Source organism: Streptopelia decaocto (assembly GCF_964273445.1).
Source record: "Streptopelia decaocto genome assembly, chromosome: 7".
Classification (NCBI taxonomy): domain Eukaryota; kingdom Metazoa; phylum Chordata; class Aves; order Columbiformes; family Columbidae; genus Streptopelia; species Streptopelia decaocto.
Window position 1 is genome coordinate 5,120,759 of NC_138661.1, and position 17,982 is coordinate 5,138,740.

Here is a 17,982-nt window from a genome sequence, read left to right on the forward strand (position 1 = left end):
ACGGTATGGAAATAAAAACTCATTAAGGGTCAGCACAGACAACTAAATGACACTTTGGCATCTTGCATTTAAGCTGAGCAGACATCAATTGAGCTGAAGAGAGTCAAATTAATTCAGTTTTTGTAATGGCTCCTGCGCAATGCTAATAAAAGCAGCGTTTTGTGCAGGTTTATGGCTCAGGATGCAGAGAGATCCATGGTCCTCCTTGCCCTTGCAGAGCTCTAATTAAAGCCTTTTTCTCATCTGAAAGAAGGAGCAGGAAGGCTGATGGCCTCTTTAAAGTTTTCCTGGGGTCGGGGAGCAGCAGCGGCTGGGGTAGCCCATGACCAGCAGGCTCAGAGGTTGGGACCCTGGCTTGTAACCATTACTATTTTTTATTTATTGCATTACATTTCAGCCAAATCATTTCCCTGACCCCACTTGCCAGGCTTGCTGTCCCTTATTGGGGACAGTTCACATGAGAGTGACTCCGCTGGAGCATCACCCTGTGAAACGCAGCTCCCAGCAGGATGGGGATGTTGTTTCCCGATGAGGAACCATAAACCTCCCAAAAAAACTCACGCAGACGGCAATTAGTGGTCAGCAGCCGAGCTGGCAGGAGCAGATCCTTGGAGCAAGAGCCTCTGGAACATCTCGCATTCGGGTTGTCCCCTGCAGTCCCATGGGTGACCCTGAGTCCCCTTCCCACCACTGTCACACCCCTTGGCTGGTTTCTGTGGGATGTGACCCTTTGCCATTTCCTTTTTTTTTAAAAAAATAGATATATATAGATATATATTTTTTCCCATCTTTTGCATGCCAGGCAGCCTTTCCCTCTGGCTAAGAAGAGAATTAGGCAACTGGTCCCAAAATTCCGCCGTGATCAACCAGGTCATGACCATCCGGACAAAAAAAGCACATGGACCGACGGATCTTCCCAAGATTTTGGCTTCTTTTCAAGCCGAGCAGCTGCTGACACACAATGGGGTGCACAAGCCCTGAACCCCAAAAGTGCCTTTGCTGCTGCTGCTGCGTGCACAGATGGAGTGACAATTTTTTAATTAGGGAGGGGGTGACGGTCACCTCTGAGCAGCGGGTGGGAATCTGCCCAATCTGGACACCCAGGGCTCAGAAAGAGGGTTAATGACTTAATTGCACGAGTTACGGGATGTCGTGAGGAGCGCCCCAGCTGCAGCCCTGTGTGCAAGACACATCTCACCCCCCCAAGATGTCCCCCTTGGACCCCCCCAGCTGCAGGATGCTGCCAGAAAGCCGGCAGCAGCACTTGAGCAATAGCAGCCCATGCCTGACATCTGCCCACACACATTTCGGAGGCCAGTAAACTTCCTGTGGATCTTGGCTGCCTGACAAAAGTGACATAAATTCTGCCTTTTTTTAGGGTGATTTTATTTTAATTTTATTTTGATAACAGGTAGGAGCTTGGCCTGTCTCTCCCTGGCTTTGGGATGCACAAGTCTTAGGGAAGAGCTCAGAGGTGGGGGTATTTCTGTAGCTCAAGGGCTGTGTTGCAGAGGTTAAAATATCATCACACATTTTTAAAACACAGTTTATTTTCATATTTTAGGAAACTGTAGGCACGTGTTTTCCCTCCTGCTCTCCCCCCCCCATCCCCAAGGCTTCATCCCACCGATGCTCCAGGCAGGTGATGTTTTTTCTCCGGGAGCCAGATCTACCCTGAGATGCATCTTCAGCACAAATTGACACACAATTCAGCAGGCTCCTTTCAGAGACATTTATTATTTAAATAATAATATTATATTTTTTTTACATCTTCTCAACTACCGGACGGCAGAAAAGTTCCAAATCTCAGCACCTTTGGGCTTTCTGAGCAGAGCTGCAGTTCCCAAATGGACGAGACACCCCCCTTGCAATAGCACAATGACACTGGGTGTTTTGGATGCTGCACGAACAGGATCCATGAGCCCCCCCAAGTAACCCCTGATGGCAGCGATGGCCTCGGGACAAACCCACCTCACCCGTGGGAGAAGCCAGAGGGGTTGGATGCTCTTTTCCCAGACCAGAGCCCCAGAGAGCAACACGTACAACCAAAAAAACCCAAAATAGGGGTGCTGAAGGATGCTGCCCAACGGGGTGAGATTTTATGCCCCTTGTTGGCTCCTGCATAAACCACAGGATAAAGAAAATTGCAGAAGGGTTGGTCAGGAGGGGTCAGACAGCTCTGCTGCCATCACAGCACTAGAGAAATGCCACAATTCAGCTTTTTTCTGCCCCCAGAGCCCCTCAGACATGCTGGGCTGGCACCCGCCAGAGCCTCAAATCTCTGGCGGTGGGGGACGGAGAGACAGACACATGCACACAGACCTACACCTGATAAAGTGCGTTTCTTTAGGCAACCAGCCTATTAAATAAAGGGGAACATTTGGGGATACACTGTTCCCTTCCTCTCCAATGAGGGTGGTGAAACACTGGCCCAGGTTGGCCAGAGAGGTGGTGGATGAACCATCCCTGGAGACATCCCAGGCCAGGCTGGACGGGGCTCTGAGCAACCTGAGCTGGTGAAGATGTCCCTGCTCATGGCAGGGGGGGCACTGGATGAGCTTGGAAGGTCCCTTTCAACACAGGGAAATTCTGGTCCCTGTCACCCCCCCCAGCAGTAGTGTTATAGCAAAGCCCCCCATGCATCAGCCCCGAACCCTCCTGCAGCGAGGCTGAATGCAGCCTGTGTCCTTTGCTGGGTGGGAGCAGCCCTGTTTAAGGGTGGCAGTGATATCCAGGTGCTCATCAGCCCTTCCAACCCTGTCCCACCGTGTTTTCTGCCCTGTGAGAAACCACACTGGCTTTGCAGTGACTTCCCAGACATGTGGTGACACCTGGCCAAGCCACCCCTCCCTGGCCCTCCCTGCAGCACATACGTGTCTTTATGAGCTTAAGAGCTTTGTTAACATCTACCAGTGCTTCACCTGGCAGATGTCTCCTGGAACAGCTGATGGATCTACTGCCCACAGGGGTCTAGACGTGCTGCCAGTTTTGTCTTTGCAGGAGAAAGAGTCTGTCTGTCCTGGCTGGCGGGGGACACCCGGCAGCACAGCACCGAGCGCATGAACCGCAGGACTGGCGGCCTCAGGATGGCAAAGACCCAAGGATCGACGATGGAATTAATCGAGAGAAACCTCAGGGCTAGGAGGTCCCAGTCGTGGCTGTCCTCTTCCTGGCTGAACTTGTTCATGTAGGCGCGGATCTGCAAAACACAACATGGAGAAATAACGCTGGGTCTGGGCTGCCACGATCTGGCCCCCAGGGCAGCTCCTTGGGGAGATTTGGGCTGTCACCGCACCCTTTCTGCCTCCACCAGTTTAAATTATCTTCTTGCTAACAAGAGCCAGGCCTGCGCTCTGCTCTCAGTGAGGCTTAGTTTAGCCCTGACATAATTAAGCCAGTGGCTGCTTAAGGAAACGGTGGGTCTCACCTTGAAAACCAGACAGGATGAATAAACGTGTAAGAGGATGCGGGGGGCTGGACCGCTCCAGTCCTGCCTACAACGTGCCGACTCATCGCAGCTTATGGGGCTTCCTGGAAGGGTGACTCAGCATTCCTGACTCAGACCGGTCAAATCACCACCCCCTCATTTCGGGGGAGACGGGATGCTCCGATGGGACGGGAGCATGGGAGGCAGGAGCATCCCTCCTCTGGCTGTTGGGTACCATCCAGGGATGCTGCATCCCGGGGTACCAGGTGGCCACGGTGCAGCCGGTACCTGGAGCTTCTGAGGGCTGCCCTGGGGTCATGGTGAGGGGTTTAGGAAGGATTTTGTGGTGCTGTGGCCTGATGCTTGCTGGGTTCACGTGCTCAGGCTGCTCCTTGGAGGGGTGGCTGCTGTGGGCAGCCCCAGCCAGAAGAGAAAGTGTCGCAGTGAGGAGGCACCGGCAGTGTTGGGCAGCTCGGTTTGAGAGGCTGCCAAAACGCAGCCCAAACACAACCCCACATGGGAGCTGGGCAACGGGAAAAAAAACCAGCTGGCTGTGCTTTTGGATAAGGCTATATCTGCTACCACAGGGCCCACGGGATCCCCAGCAGAGGCACTTTCCCATCCCATCTGCCCCCAGCAGACCTGTAGGGCTCTGCCCACGTGTCCCCATCAAGAGGTTCCGCTTCGTAATGACCACAGTACCCAAACCTGGGCTTTTTTGGGACAAAGGGAGAGACATCCATCATGTGTGGGCCCATTGATGGGAGCTGAAGCATCTCTCAGGATGTTGAGTCTGGTCCCCGGGATGCTCATGAGCACGTGGACGTTACTGCTTTGTCTTTTCTCTGTCTTAAACCTCAGGCAGCCTGGCTCAGCTACAGCTTGTGGTTATTTTCTTTTCCCTTGGGAAAAGAAAGTGAGCATGGAGGGAAGGTGGTGTCTATTTAACTCCACAAGCACAAAATTAGCATTGGCTGCACTCCCAACCTTGGTGGGGCTCGTTTCTAATGTGAACAAAATGACCTACCAGCTTGGCAGTCTCACATACATGGGCAGGGGACAAGAGTGCTTTGGAGGTGCTTTGGAGTCCGTGATGCTGCTTGTGTAATACAGCTTGGATGGATGAAAAGCATCAGGATACTCACTCTCTCCCTTCCTCACTTGGCTGTGGTGTTTTGACCCCTGATTTCTGCTGGAAGCCTCGTGCATGGAGGGGACACGGGATGAGGGATGCTGTGGCCCATGTGATCTCTGTTCCCAGCAGTCACCCATCTCCATGCCCATGGCCTGGTGCTGTTGCAGAGGAAGAGACCTCCGTCTAACGGTGAGGTGGGTACTACCTGCCCACGTGCCCAGCTCCGTCCCTCCCTCTTGCCATAGAAATCTGGGATAACTCTTCCCACCCAGCAAAGATACTCGCTGTCTCCAGTCCAACCCAGTGGCATCTTCTTCATCTTTGGATGTCTAATTTCTTGCTCTGCCATCTCTCACACCTCAACCATGAGTGCCTGGCTCCCGGGAACCACAGCAATTGCCATGTGGTCCAGGGGCCCCTTACCCCAAACCCTGCCTGTGCCATGCTGCCTAGCCACAGAGCCTCTGCGGGATGAGAGGACACCTCTGCTGCTGCCACCTCATCCTCCTGCCACCCTGTCCTCCTGCCAACCCATCCTTCTGCCACCCCGTCCTTCTACCAAACCATCCTTCTGCCGCCCCATCCTTCTGTCACACTATCCTCCTGCAGCACTCAGGATACAGGGAGTGATTCTCCCAGTTCCCCGTGAGATGTGCTAATTGCCTGATAGAGTTGAGGGTCTCCCAAGCTTCAGGAGGAGCTAAGCTTTGACCTCAGTCCTTAAAGCTTGGGCAGCAGAGCCTTATAAAGGGAGGGAGAGAAACAGGGGTGTTGGGGAGAGGAAGTCCACACCAGAGGAGGGGTGGTTGCACTCACCGTGATTGGCAGGGAGCAGATGACAAAGGTGATGGTCATGATGGAGAGGAGAAGGAGATGGTCGATCTCCTCGGCCATGGAGAACATGCACCGATTGGAACCAGCGGTCACCCGGGGCTGCTCGAGTGTAGCCAAGCGACGTGTCTTCTGCCCGCGGCGGTGCATACGGACCAGGTTGGCGATGACGCTGAGGTTGCAGAGCAGCACAGAGAGGATGAGGAAGAGGAGCAGGGTGGCGTAGAGAAGTGAGAAGGTGACATCCAACCTGGAGACCACCCTGCCACCGTTGTGCTGGAAGTAGTCCAGATGCATCTGGATGAAGCACCAGGTGCCAGGGCAATACTGCACATACTGCCCGAAGCCCACCAGCGGCAAGGAGCAGAAGGCAGCGGAGAAGGTGTAGATGGCAGGCAGGGCAACCAAGCCTGTACGGGGGCTGAGGAAGCGCTCGTAGAAATAAGGCTGCCCCAGGGCCAGGCATCGCTCCAGTGCCATGGCGAAGAGGACGAGCATGGTGGCGAGGCCGAAGAAACTCATGGCGAAGCCAAAGTAGAAACAGATGTGTCCTCCTTCAACCAGGGTGGACAAGGTCCGGTTGTGGTGGTAGGAAGCCAGGACGAAGGGGCTGACAGAGCAGGTGCCCAGCAGGTCGGTGACCACCAGGGCCAGCACCAGGACATGGAAGAGGGAGGGCGGGCGGGGGCCGCGGCGGCAGCGCAGCAGCAGCCCCAGGGCCAGGAGGTTGCCCAGGAGCCCGGCGGAGAACATGAGGGCGCTGACCAGCGGGCGGGCCCCGGCCGGCAGCGCCCCGCCGCCCTCGCACAGCGCCGGGCCCGTCCCGTTCATCCCGCCGCTGCCGAGCGACTGCGCGGCCGCCACCGCCCCGCCGGCACCGCCCTCCCCGGGGCTCCCCCCGCCCCGGCCCCACCGCCCCGCCCGCCGCCCCCGGGCCCGCCCCGCCCCGCGACCCCGGGCCGCCCCCCGGCCCCGCAGTGCTACGCCGGGGGACCCGACGGCGGGGAAGGACCGTACCGCGCTGAGAGCACCGTACCGCGCTGAGAGCCCCGCCACGGCCAGCCCCGGCAGGTCCGAGAGTCCCGGTACCGGAGCCCCGGTGCTGCTCCGGGAGTCCCCGTGCTGCGGCGGCAGCCCCGAGGCACGGCCGGCGCCGGCGCTGGTCCAGGAGCACCGGTGCGGCTCCGGGAGCCGCGAAGTACGATCAGACCCCGGCTGGTCCGATAGTCCCGGTACGGGGCTGGGAATCCCGGTGCTGCTCCGGGAACCCCGGTCCTGCTGCGGGGGTCCCGAGGCACGGCCAGCCCCGGTGCCGGTCCAGGAGCCACTCTCATGGCAAGCCCCAGACAGTTCGCGAGTCCGGGTACCGGGCTGGGAGCCCCAGTGCTGCTCCGAGAGTCCCGGTGCTGCTTCGGGAGCGCTGAGACACAGTGAATCCCGGTGCTGGCCCAGGAGCCACTCGCACGGCCAGCTCTGGTGCCGGTCCAGGAGTCCCGGTGCAGCTTTGTGAATCCCGAGGTACAACCAGCCCCCGGCTGGTCCAAGAGCCCCGGCACCGGGCTGGGAGCCTCAGTGCTGCTCCGGGAGCTCCGGTGATGCTGAGGGAGCCCTGCAGCACAGCCAGCCCCGGTGCCGGTCGTGTGGGAGACCTGCACAGACCACCCCGGTGCTGGCCTGGGAGTCCCAGTGCATCTCCAGGAGAACTGAAGCGTGGCGAGTCCTGGTGCTGGGCTGCAAGCCACACAGCACAGCCAGCCCTGGTGCTGCTCCGAGAGTCCTGGTACCGGGCCAGGAGCCCTGTGCACAGCTGGCTGCCGTGGTGGTTCAGGAGTCCCACTGCTGCCGCGGGAAGGCTGGGCTGGCCCGGGACTGATCTGGGAGCCCAGTGGCATGGCCAGTCCTGATGCTGGTTCGGGAGCCCTGCACACAGCAAGCCCCAGTCCAGTTTGAGAGGCCTGGACTGGCACTGGGAACCTTGATGCACAGCCAGCCCAATGCTGATCTGGGATCCCTGGGAGGCACAGCAAGCCCCAGTGCTGGTTTGAGGACCCCATGGCGTGATGAGCCTTGGTGCCATTTCCACCAGCCTGGTGCAGGGTGGGCTACCAGGGAGACACAGCTGAGCTTGGGCTGTGCAGGTGGGTCTGGTGGTGCTCAGAGACCCCGGAGAACTCCCTGCCCCATGGCCAGCCCCACACCATGTCCTCATTGTCCCCTCTCCCATATGTCATCAGAACTCCCTGTGGGGGTCCTGCCTGCAGCCAGTGTCTGGTCAGGAGTGGGCTGTGGAGGGGGGCATCAGAGGGAACCCTTCTTCTCACTGCAAGCCTTGCTGAACATGGTTCACCGGCCCCAAATCCCAGCTCCAGGAAAGCTCCTTCTGCTGGGGCTTCAGGCTCAGAAAATGCCAGAGGAAACTCTGGCTGCTGCATAGTATTTCATAGAATCAGAGAACAGTTTGGGTTAGAAGGGACATTCAAAGCTCACCCAGTCCAACCCCTGCCATGAGCAGGGACATCTTCACCAGCTCAGGTTGCTCAGAGCCCCGTCCAGCCTGGCCTGGGATGTCTCCAGGGATGGTTCATCTACCACTTCACTGGCCAACCTGGGCCAGGCTCTCACCACTCTCAGGGGCAACAATTTCTTTCTCATGTACAGCAGTAATGTCCCCTCCTTTAGTTTAAAACCATCACCCCTTGTCCTGTTACTACAAACCCTACTAATAGTCTGTCCCCTTCTTACTTCTTGGCCCCTTTTAAGTACTGAAAGGCCACAATAAGGTCTCCCTGGAGCAAGTATTTCCCCAGTCGTGACCCCAGTCCTCTGCCCACCTTGCTTAGAGCAAAGCCTTTCCCTTGGCCCCCGAGCTGGGACCCAGCTCAACTGGGGGTCAGGCAGGGTTTAGGTGCACCCCTTCACCCATGACCTAAGGGAAAACTGTTCTCACGAAGTGCTCAGGTTCCCGCAAACTCCCATGAAATGATGCAGCATAGATCAGCCCCGGCATGGACATGGCAGGTTGCTGCCACAAGCACATTTTGCCTGTTGTTTTTTTTTTTTGTTTTAAACTTTGCTTTTGTAACAGGAACTTCGTAAGGGAAATATGGTACATGGCAAACTCCAGTGCTCGGTGAGCTGTGGTTTGTGACAGCACCTCCATTTCCGATGAGCCGTTCCTACTCCTCGCTTTGGTTTATTATGTCATGCAGCTTAAAGGCTTCTTCAGCACCTTGGGGAGGATGCACAGTCACCTTGCTGGTAGCAGGGCACCCACAGCCCCAGCCCTCCCCATTCCTGTGGCCAAAACAATGGGTGTGATGGAGGGGAAGGTGTTTTAGCTGACACCCAGACTAACCCTGCATGCAGATGGGCCAGAAAAACACCCATCCCAGGACTTTTTTAACCCTGCTCCCAGCCCTGTAGACCTAATCCAGCAGAGCACCAAAGCATGTGGACACATCCAGCCGTGGGAGCAATGCTGTTTGTATCCAGAGAGCTGGATCAGAGCATCACAGAATCACAGAATAGTTTGGGTTGGAAGGGACCTTCCAAGCTCATCCAGTGCCACCCCTGCCATGAGCAGGGACATCTTCACCAGCTCAGGTTGCTCAGAGCCCTGTCCAGCCTGGCCTGGGATGTCTCCAGGGATGGTTCAGCCACCACCTCTCTGGCCAACCTGGGCCAGGCTCTCACCACCCTCAGTGTCAAAAAATTCTTCCTCATGTCCAGCCTGATGAAACATTCAGCCCTTTGTGGTGTCCACAAAAATCAGGTTAGAAAATGGAGCTGAGGCCGAGCCCTGTCCTGGTCCATCCGAGCAGCTCACGGAGACCTTTTCGGAGCAGAAGACACTCCATCGGGTGGTTGCTCCAAGGCTTTTCCCAACCTCCCACTTCTTTCTGGTGTTTCATGTCACAGTTCAGGAAGGGGTTTTGGCATCTTCTGGAGCTCATTTTTGCTGGCAGCTAATGGAGCCTTAAATACCCATTTGGGGCTTCTCAACTGGCAGTTGCCTCTGATGGGATATTTTTGCAATAACAGGAAAACTGCTGGGCTTTTCTCTTTTTTTCTTTCTCCCCTGAGCTCAAAACTAGGAATATGCCAGTTGGTACAATCTGTCTTGTTTCTTGGGAAGTGTTTATTTTCTTCCTTTTGCTTCCATCTTTATCTCCGGGTGTCTTGCCACTAACAAGGACCGTATGTTCTCCCGGGGGTCGTTGGCATTGTTTTCCCTAAGAGAAGATTTCCAGGGTTGACCCACTTTGAGAAAAAAAACTCTAGGATTGTAGGAAAGCTGCATGAATTTCATATAAACCAGGTAGCTAAGAGGATTCAACCTCTGGACTTTGCTGCCTATGGCTGGGAAGGGCACTGGGATCCTGCTCCATCCCTAGAAGGTTTTAAAGGTGGGCGGGGAGGAGACCAGCCCTCCTCTGCAGGGAGGGATAGACTGTATCAGTGGATTTCAACCCTTATAAACCAAAAACCCATCTGACTTGTGTTTAGCAAAGCCAGATATTGTTTTTCTTCCAAAGCCCCGTTTCTTACCTTGCCCACCAGTGCTGCCAGCGGCCTCATTCACCACCCTGGAAAAGAGCAGGGCTGAGCATCGACGTGGCACATCCAGATTTTGGTGCCTTGACTTGCTGTTCTGTGCAAGCACCTGGGTTAAAAAAATACCCAACTGTTCACCAGCTGGTTGCATCTTACATCCCCGCAGGCTGATGAGCATCCTGGCAGCCCCGGCGCTGCTGCCTGCCCAGGCACGTGCCTCCTGCTTCCCGAATGGCCAGAAAAATGCAGGCAGACAATAAAAAAATAATAATAATTTTAAAAGGGCTCTCTGCAAGAACTAAACAATTTGCTGGGAAGTCAGCTTGTGAGAAGTTGTGCCTGGATTTCATGAGCTGAAAATTAAAAAAAGAGAAACAACAAACAACTGGCTATGCTTGATTTATGTCCAGGAAAGCAGTGGGATGCAGGGTTAGAGGATGCTGGTGACGCTGTGAGCATGGGACAGGGCAGCTGGTGGTGCTGGAGGGCAGCAGGCATGGCACAACATCTCCAAAAAGAGCATCGTAGTGTGAGCCACAGCCTTGAGCTGAGCAGCATCACTTTATTGCCTCCATTAAGTGTCAGTTCCGTCCCTTTGAGGCTTGCTGGCAGAGGAGCTGTCTGGCACGGAGGGGCCCGTGGGGACCAGCTGAGCCGTGCGAGGAGCCTGGCGGGAGGATGTGATGGAGACTGGCTCACATGGCAGCTCTCACCTCCTCAGCATTTGGCCGGAGAGCCCTGAGCCTCTGGGCTTTTTTCGGTTCCTGTTTAGCAACATTTACAACTAAACCGCATGTTGCGGAGATTTTTTTTTTTTCTTTTTTTTTTTTTAATTTATTTTAATATTTTCCGAGCTCTGTAATAGGAAAGGGCTCTGAGCTTCTATGTAACTCCTTGAAGCCCTAAACCATATGTGTCTGGGCATTAAAAAATGGGTTAACCAAAAGAAAAAGCGGCAGCCCCCCTCCTTGCAGCGATGGTGCCCAGCGTGCTCTGAGCCCATCCCTGGCTGGGGACGTGCTGCCATCTCTGGAGAGGATGGCGATATCGCAGTCCCAGGTCCCAGGAACACGTCGATAAGTGATTTATCTGCTGGGAGGGCGGCTTGGCCCTCAGCCGCCAATGCAAACCTTGTTGGCTGCAGCTGGAGCTGGGCTTGCCCGGAGGCAGCGGTGCCCGGCTGGAGCCTCCAAGTCTGCTCCCAGGGCAGGTAGGACAGCAGGAAGGGCACGTCGATTAAAAGTGCTGCAGAACCCAGACGAGTGTGCCAAGGTTGCCGAAACCTGCACAGACCCAGCCAGGGAGTGGGGATGGTGCAGGGACAGAGGGGTCACCCCGGCAGCCCACAAGCCATTTCTTCCCTCTGATGATAAAGTCACAGATGGGTCAGACACCGCGGTGTGCACATTATCCTGGGGCTCGGGTGGAGTCTGCATTCACACACCTTAATAAAGAACCTATTTATTTTTAATTCAATTACTGCTTTCCATGGAGCATGGTTGCCCTGGGCTCTAAATCCACACATTGTAGTGCAGGAACCTCTCTAGGAGTGAATCCTCGTTAGGGTCATGGGCAGATGATGACCTGTCTCAGCCTGGGCGCACACCGACCACACACAGCTCATGTCACTGCCTGGCCATGCCTGGTCCATCTGTCCTGAGCGATGTATGGATCCATATGGTGGAGGAAATCCCAGAATTTTTTTTCACTGAGGGTGGTGAGAGCCTGGCCCAGGTTGGCCAGAGAGGTGGTGGATGAACCATCCCTGGAAACATCCCAGGCCAGGCTGGACGGGGCTCTGGGCAACCTGAGCTGGTGAAGATGTCCCTGCTCATGGCGGGGGGGGCACTGGATGAGCTTGGAAGGTCCCTTCAACCCAAACTGTTCTATGTTTCTATGGCCAGAGGGGACAACAGCAAGACTTTGCAGAACCATTATCTCACCTGGCCTTCATTCTGCCATGGTGAAACAGGTCTGGCGAAAGCCACCGCGCAGGCTGGGTGCTGTTGACTCTGCAGTCCCACGTGAGCCATCTCCAAGTCAATAACACACCAGTAATATGAAACCTGTACACGAACCAAGCCTCATTTCTTTTCTTTCTCCTTAGAAAACACCAATGAGAGGCATTGAGCTTGCAGGTCCCCCCCAGTACATCCCAAAATGTAGGTCTGCCCTTTTCTCCAGCCAGGAGAGCCTGGCAGGTCAAAAAAACAGAGCCAACCCAACCAGGTCACCTCCAAAAGGCCTCAAGATAGATTTGCATGAGTTTCCTCCTTGAAAAAACAGAATCCATTTGACACCAGGAGTAAATATGGCTTGAGAACTGGCAGGAACACGACTACACCTTGCAAGGCTTAGCTAAATAGAGGGGGAGAAGTATTTGCCCTGTCTCCTTCACGGACACTAAGCAGATGGAGACTTTGGTTATCATAATTTTTTTGGCCTAAATGGTCACTTGAGGCAGATATTAAATCTATTTAATACATGTGGTTGAGGGGAAATGGATCTTTCATTAAAATGATGGTTTGCTTGCATGCTTGTGCCGCGAGGTTATACGTCCCAGGCTCTGCTTTCTCTCAATTACTGCTCTTATTAAGGCTCCGGATCATCACAGATACCAAATTAAAATAATTACAGCAGGACAGGTAGCCATCTGAGTAACACAAATGCAACATTAGCGCCTGGAGGAATCAATTTTTGAGAGAAAAGTAAATTGCTCCTGAGAAACACAGCTCTGCTCAGGGGATAGAGGGTTAGGGGAGGGATGACGGACATCCCGGGGAGGGACAATGGGCATCCCGGCGAAGGACCCTGTGTGCCCTTCGGCTCCTTGACACGGTCATAAGCTGCTGCTCAAGTTTCTGAGTCTCCACACCTCCGAAATCTCCCTCACACCCCCCCTTGCCCAGGCCAGGGACACCCCAAACCAGCCCTGGAGAACCCCCCTCGTCATGGAAGGGGCCCATGCACAGGATGAGGCGATGGAGCAGGGCTCCCAAACAGTTTTATTCTATGGACACACACACACACATCTCTCCTCCCTGTGCGTCCCCGCTGCCCTGAAGCCACACACCAAAACCCTCTAGCTTTCCTGGGGCCAAGTGCTCCCCAAACCCTCCACAAAGTGCTGCTGCTCGGAAATATTCACAGGCACCCAGGACCAACCCCTGGTTCCTTTCCGGGGTGAAACACAGCCTGGGGAGGGGGCAAAAACACTTCGTGCCCACCCCTCACTGCGAGCTGGACACCGTCCCCTCCTGCAACAGCCCCGGGATGCTCCGGGGCCGAAGACTCGCTCCTCATCCTCACCAGCAGCCGCTGGCTTCTGGCAACCCCACGCGCTCAGGGAAAACCAAGCTGCGGGGTGTCTGTCCTGCGCCATCCCGGGGGACAAAACTGGTTGTCCCCACAGGGGACTGGTCCTTTCAGGCTGGCTTTCCGGGAATGGAGCCTCCGGCAAAGCCTGCGGATGAACATGCGGAAGACAGAGGTGCGGAAGATGATGAAGACCCAGGGGTCCACAATGGAGTTGACGGAGAGAAAGCGCAGGGCGCTGAGGTCAGCGTTCTCGTTGAAATCAGCAGCAAAAGCCCCCATGTACGCCCGGATCTGGTGAACAGAAAAAGAAAGGAAAAATGAGAAAAGATCTCACTACAGTGTTAAAGCTGGGAGGAAAAAGATTCTCATGGGGACAGCAAAAAGAAGTTTTAACCCCCAATACCTGTATGCATCGAATCAGGACATGTTGTGGGTTGCAGACCCTAAAACTGGGAGTTGGGGATGGGTCAGTGACTGTGGTAGCACAGGGACACCATGTCCCCTTCGGGGCCAGGAGGTTAGAGCTGAAGGTTTGGTCCCAGAACTGGGATTTTTCCTGAGTAAAGGGAACATCCAACCTCTGCAGGCTGCAGTGGTGGGTGCTGCGCATCCCTTGAGGCTGGTACATCCCGTTTGGGTTGTCCCCCACTGCGATGGGTATCAGACCAGGTGTCCGTTGGATAATGCAGTTGGAGCAGAGCTAGATGGTGACCCTTGCTGGGTCAAGGTCCTTCCTCCACCTCCAGGTCCAGCCCGAAGCCCTGCTTGTTTGAGGACCACTGGGGTTATTCCAAAACCAGTACAAGCCCAGTGATACTGGGGCTGCTGGTGTGTCATGATACAGCTCCAGGGTGTAACAGAAGGGACAGGGAGTAGTGGTGGATGTTGTCACCTAGGGCAGTGGCAGCACCCATACCCCCCTGACTTTGGGACAACCCCCACCGCGGCACCAGCTCTGCTCACAGTTGGTGGCAGCGAGGTGACACTGCAGATCCAACCCTGGGACATGGGGCACTGCTTGGGGGGGTGGGCAACAAGGGCACTGTCATGCTGGGAGTCTCCCACTCCCACCCCACCAGTGGGACCCCCACCCCTGGGGAAGAAGGGGGAGGATTTCAGGGAGTTTTTCCCTCAGATTGGGAAACCCAGTGTGGTTCAAAGGGATCTGGATCTATCCAGCACCTGTGGGACAGGGAGGGAGTGGGAATACGGGGGTTATTGAAGGGTCTAATGCAGTGAACCAGCCTCCCTAGGAACAGGCACGGGGGAAGAGTTATTTCAAGGGGTTAAAACAATGAACTGACATCCCAAATATCTCTGGGACAACCCCAGAGGAACAGGGTGGTGGTGATGGGGGGGGGGGGGGGGGGTGTTATTCCAGTGGGCTTAAAGCAACAACTAGACGCCCTAGGACGGGATGGGGAATATTCAGAGGGGGACAAAATAATTACCCAACCCCTTCAACACTTCTGGGACAGAGTGGTGGTGATGGGGGGGTTTAAGCAATGAACTAAGCCCTAGGAATGGGATAGTGCTGTGGTGGGTATTCTTGGGGGAGCAACGCAATGACCCTACCCAGGACAGGGTGGGGGTGATGGGGGGTTATTCCAGTAAAGTTAAAGCAATGAATTAACTCCCCTATCCTGGGACAGGATGGTGGTGCTGGGGTTATTCCATGGGGGTTAAAGCGACAACCAAACCCCTGAGAGGGGATGGAGGATATTCAGAGGGGACCCAAGTAAATATGCGATATCCCCCCCGAACACCTCTGGGACAGAGTGATGGTGATGGGGGGGTTATTCCATGGGGCTTAAAGCAATGAACCCACCCTCAGGACAAGGTGGTGGTGCTGGGGGTTATTCCATGGGGGTTAAAGCAACGACCAGACCCCTGAGAAAGGATAGGGGACACTCACAGGGGACAAAAGTAATGACACAACCTTCCTGGAAAGTCTAGGACAGAGGGGTGGTGATGGAGGGGCGGGGGGGGGGTGATGTTATTCCGTGGGGATTAAAGCAATAAAACAACCGCAGGAGGTGTGGTGCTGGTTGCAGATATTCAAGGGGGGCAACCTCCCAGAATGGGATGGTGGTGCTGGGGACAGGGGGGTTATTCCAAGGGGGTTAAAGCAATAATGTGACACTCAGAGACGGGGCTGTAGTAGTGGGGATTCAGGAGGGACTAAACCAACGAGCCCCCCCCGACAGCTCCTGGAGTGGGTGATGGTGCCAGGGTTTATTCTAATGGGCCAAAGCAACAATCTGACCCTCCCAGGACAGAGTGGTGGTGACGGGGGGGTTATTCCAAGGGGGTTTAGGCAACAACATGAACCCTGCCGACAGCCTGGGGAGTGTTCAGAGCGGGGTCAAAGACCCCAGGAGCAGGTGGTGATGCCAGAGTTTATTCCAAAGGGCGAAACCAACAACCTGATGTCCCCCTTCCCAGCCTGAGTGGTGCTGGTGGGAGGGTTACTCCAAGGGGCTTTAGGCAATGACCTGAGCCCCATGGACAAGGTGAGGGACTACTCTGGCGGGCAAAGTAACAATTCAGCCCCTGTGGGAGGAGATGGCAGGGAGGGAGATTATTTTCCAGGGGAGTTAATGCAAGAACTGACCCCCAGGGATGGGGTGGTGGATATTTGGGGGTGGCAAGGCAACTACACGAACTTTTGGGCACAGGGGGACAGTGCAAGGGGCTGTTCTAGGGGAGGGGGCTGGTGGGGTTACTCACGATGAGCGGCAGGGAGCAGATGGTGAAGAGGACGGTCATGAGCCCCAGCAGGACGAGGTGGTCGAACTCCTCCATGTGCGGGGTGGCAGTGGCGGGGGGGCCGCGGCGGGGCTGCCGCCGGGCCATGCTGTAGAGGTGCCGCATGCTGCTCACGTTGCAGGCGCCGATGGCCAACACCAACAGGCCCATCAGGCTGGCATAGAGGACGGGGAAGCCAAGCTGGCGCGGTCCACCGCCGGCCATGCGGATGAAGCACCATGTCCCAGGGCAATACTGCATGGGCACCCCGAAACCCAGCAGCGGCAGGGCGCAAAAAAGGGCGCAGAGCCCCGCTGCCACCGGCCCCAACATCGCACCCAGCCGCCGGGTGAGATGCCGTCGGTAGAAATAAGGATGTCCAAGGGAAAGCCAACACTCCAGAGCCATGGCTAGCAGCAGCAAGGTGGGGGCCAGCCCAAAGAAGGCCATGAAGAAAGCAAAGAGCTGGCAGAGGACACCCGGTTCACCCTCGCTGCGCCCACTGGGTCCCAGTTCACTGAGGCTGCGGTTGTAGGCATAGGCAGCCAGCACAATGGGGCTGAGCAGGCACTTGCCCAGCAGGTCGGTGACCGCCAGCCCGCTCACCAGCACGTAGAAAGCGGAGACCCGCGGTGGGCGACCACCGGGCGACCGCGACCTCCGCCGGTGCTGACCCAGCAGCAGAAGCGCCAACACGTTGCCCAACAAGCCGGCAGCGAATAACACCGACCCGGGCACCGCCGACTGCCCGCTCTCGATGTACCGGCTGTTACGGCATTTGTAACCTTCCGTCTCCATCGGGATAATCCGGTCACCGGGATGGGGCGTCCCGCACCGGCACCGGGGTGAACGCACGGGGCTGCGCCGCGGCTGCCGGCGGCGACTGGCCCGGCGGGGCGGGCGGCCCGCGGCGGCGGAGGGAGGGACGGGGGGAAGGAGGGGAGAGGCGGTGCGGAACGACCGGGTACGGCCTCTGGGGCGGCCCCTTCCCGCTGCCTGCCCCCACCCCCCCCCGGGATGGCGGAGGGTGATTGCGGGGCGGGGGGACGCGCCGGGGTCCCCCGGGAGAGCCGGGGCTGCGGGCCGGGGGGAAACCCGGGAAGAGGGGAAGAGAAGGGGGTCAGGGTTGAGTCCCGGGGGAGTTACGGGTCCCTGGGCTGGGAGGATTGTGGGATGGAGGACAGGGACTGAGTGCCGGGGGGTTACGAGTGAGGGGCTAAGGGCTGAGTCCCTTTGCGGGGGGGGTTACAGGGCAGGAAGCTGGAGCCGAGCCCCTTAGGGGGCTGCAAGTAAGGGGCCCGGGCTGAGTGTCTTGCAGGGGGGGCGTGTACAGGGTAGAGAACGGGGACTGAATCCCTGACGGAGGGGTTAGAGAGCAGGAAGCTGGAGATGAGACTCTTGGGGGACTGCAAGTAAGGGGCCAGGGCTGACTGTCTTGGGGGGGCAGCGGTACATGGTACAGAGTGGGGGCTGAGTCCCTGGGCTTGGGCTTATGGGTAAGGGGGCCACAGCTGAGTTCCTCGAGGGGCGGGTTATGGCGTAGAGGGGAGAGTTTGAGTAAGGGGAGCATGGTTGGGTCCCTGGAGGATAGGGGGTTCAGGGCAGGGAGCTGGAGCTGAGCCCCTTTTGGGGGGTTGTAGCTAAGAAGCCAGGTCTGAGTGTCTTGTGGGGGGTGCAGGGTAGAGGAGAGGGGCTGAGTCTCTGGAGGGGGATACAGGGTCAAGAGCTGGAGTTGAGCCCCTGGGGGGCTGCAGGTGAGGAGTCAGGGCTGAGCCTCAGAGATGGTTATGGGTGAGGAGCTGGGCCAAGCCGCTGGAGGGGTTACAAGTACAGGGGTGCCCGTGCCTCTATATGACTCAGGAGACATCCCACACTCGAGCCTTTAATCTGGCCAGGCATCACTTCTACCTGCACCCCATCCCTCCTGCCTGCTGTGTGGGGGTACCGCTGCTGAGCCCCCCCATTGTGG

At 56.6% G+C, this 17,982-nt stretch overlaps 2 protein-coding genes across 2 annotated transcripts; both read right to left on the reverse strand.

Moving 5' to 3' along the window:
• Positions 1-1,647: 1,647 nt before the first annotated feature.
• PTGER2 (prostaglandin E receptor 2) lies at positions 1,648-6,263 on the reverse strand. Its single transcript, XM_082057887.1, has 2 exons — positions 5,379-6,263; positions 1,648-3,199 (listed from the first exon to the last, which is right to left on the reverse strand). Exons 1-2 carry the CDS (start codon positions 6,222-6,224, stop codon positions 2,954-2,956), a joined length of 1,092 nt encoding a protein of 363 aa, XP_081914013.1. The 5' UTR covers positions 6,225-6,263; the 3' UTR covers positions 1,648-2,953.
• A 6,682-nt stretch (positions 6,264-12,945) lies between these two features.
• PTGDR (prostaglandin D2 receptor) lies at positions 12,946-16,918 on the reverse strand. Its single transcript, XM_082058579.1, has 2 exons — positions 15,996-16,918; positions 12,946-13,556 (listed from the first exon to the last, which is right to left on the reverse strand). Exons 1-2 carry the CDS (start codon positions 16,809-16,811, stop codon positions 13,290-13,292), a joined length of 1,083 nt encoding a protein of 360 aa, XP_081914705.1. The 5' UTR covers positions 16,812-16,918; the 3' UTR covers positions 12,946-13,289.
• Positions 16,919-17,982: the final 1,064 nt, after the last annotated feature.

Excerpts from the sequence above, each read along its gene's own strand:
- PTGER2 (XM_082057887.1), bottom strand. The coding sequence starts at position 6,224 with ATGAACGGGACGGGCCCGGCGCTGTGCGAGGGCGGCGGGGCGCTGCCG. Across the intron at positions 3,200-5,378 it reads TCTGCTCCCTGCCAATCACG|ATCCGCGCCTACATGAACAA; the intron begins GTGAGTGCAACC and ends TGTGTTTTGCAG.
- PTGDR (XM_082058579.1), bottom strand. The coding sequence starts at position 16,811 with ATGGAGACGGAAGGTTACAAATGCCGTAACAGCCGGTACATCGAGAGC. Across the intron at positions 13,557-15,995 it reads TCTGCTCCCTGCCGCTCATC|ATCCGGGCGTACATGGGGGC; the intron begins GTGAGTAACCCC and ends TCTGTTCACCAG.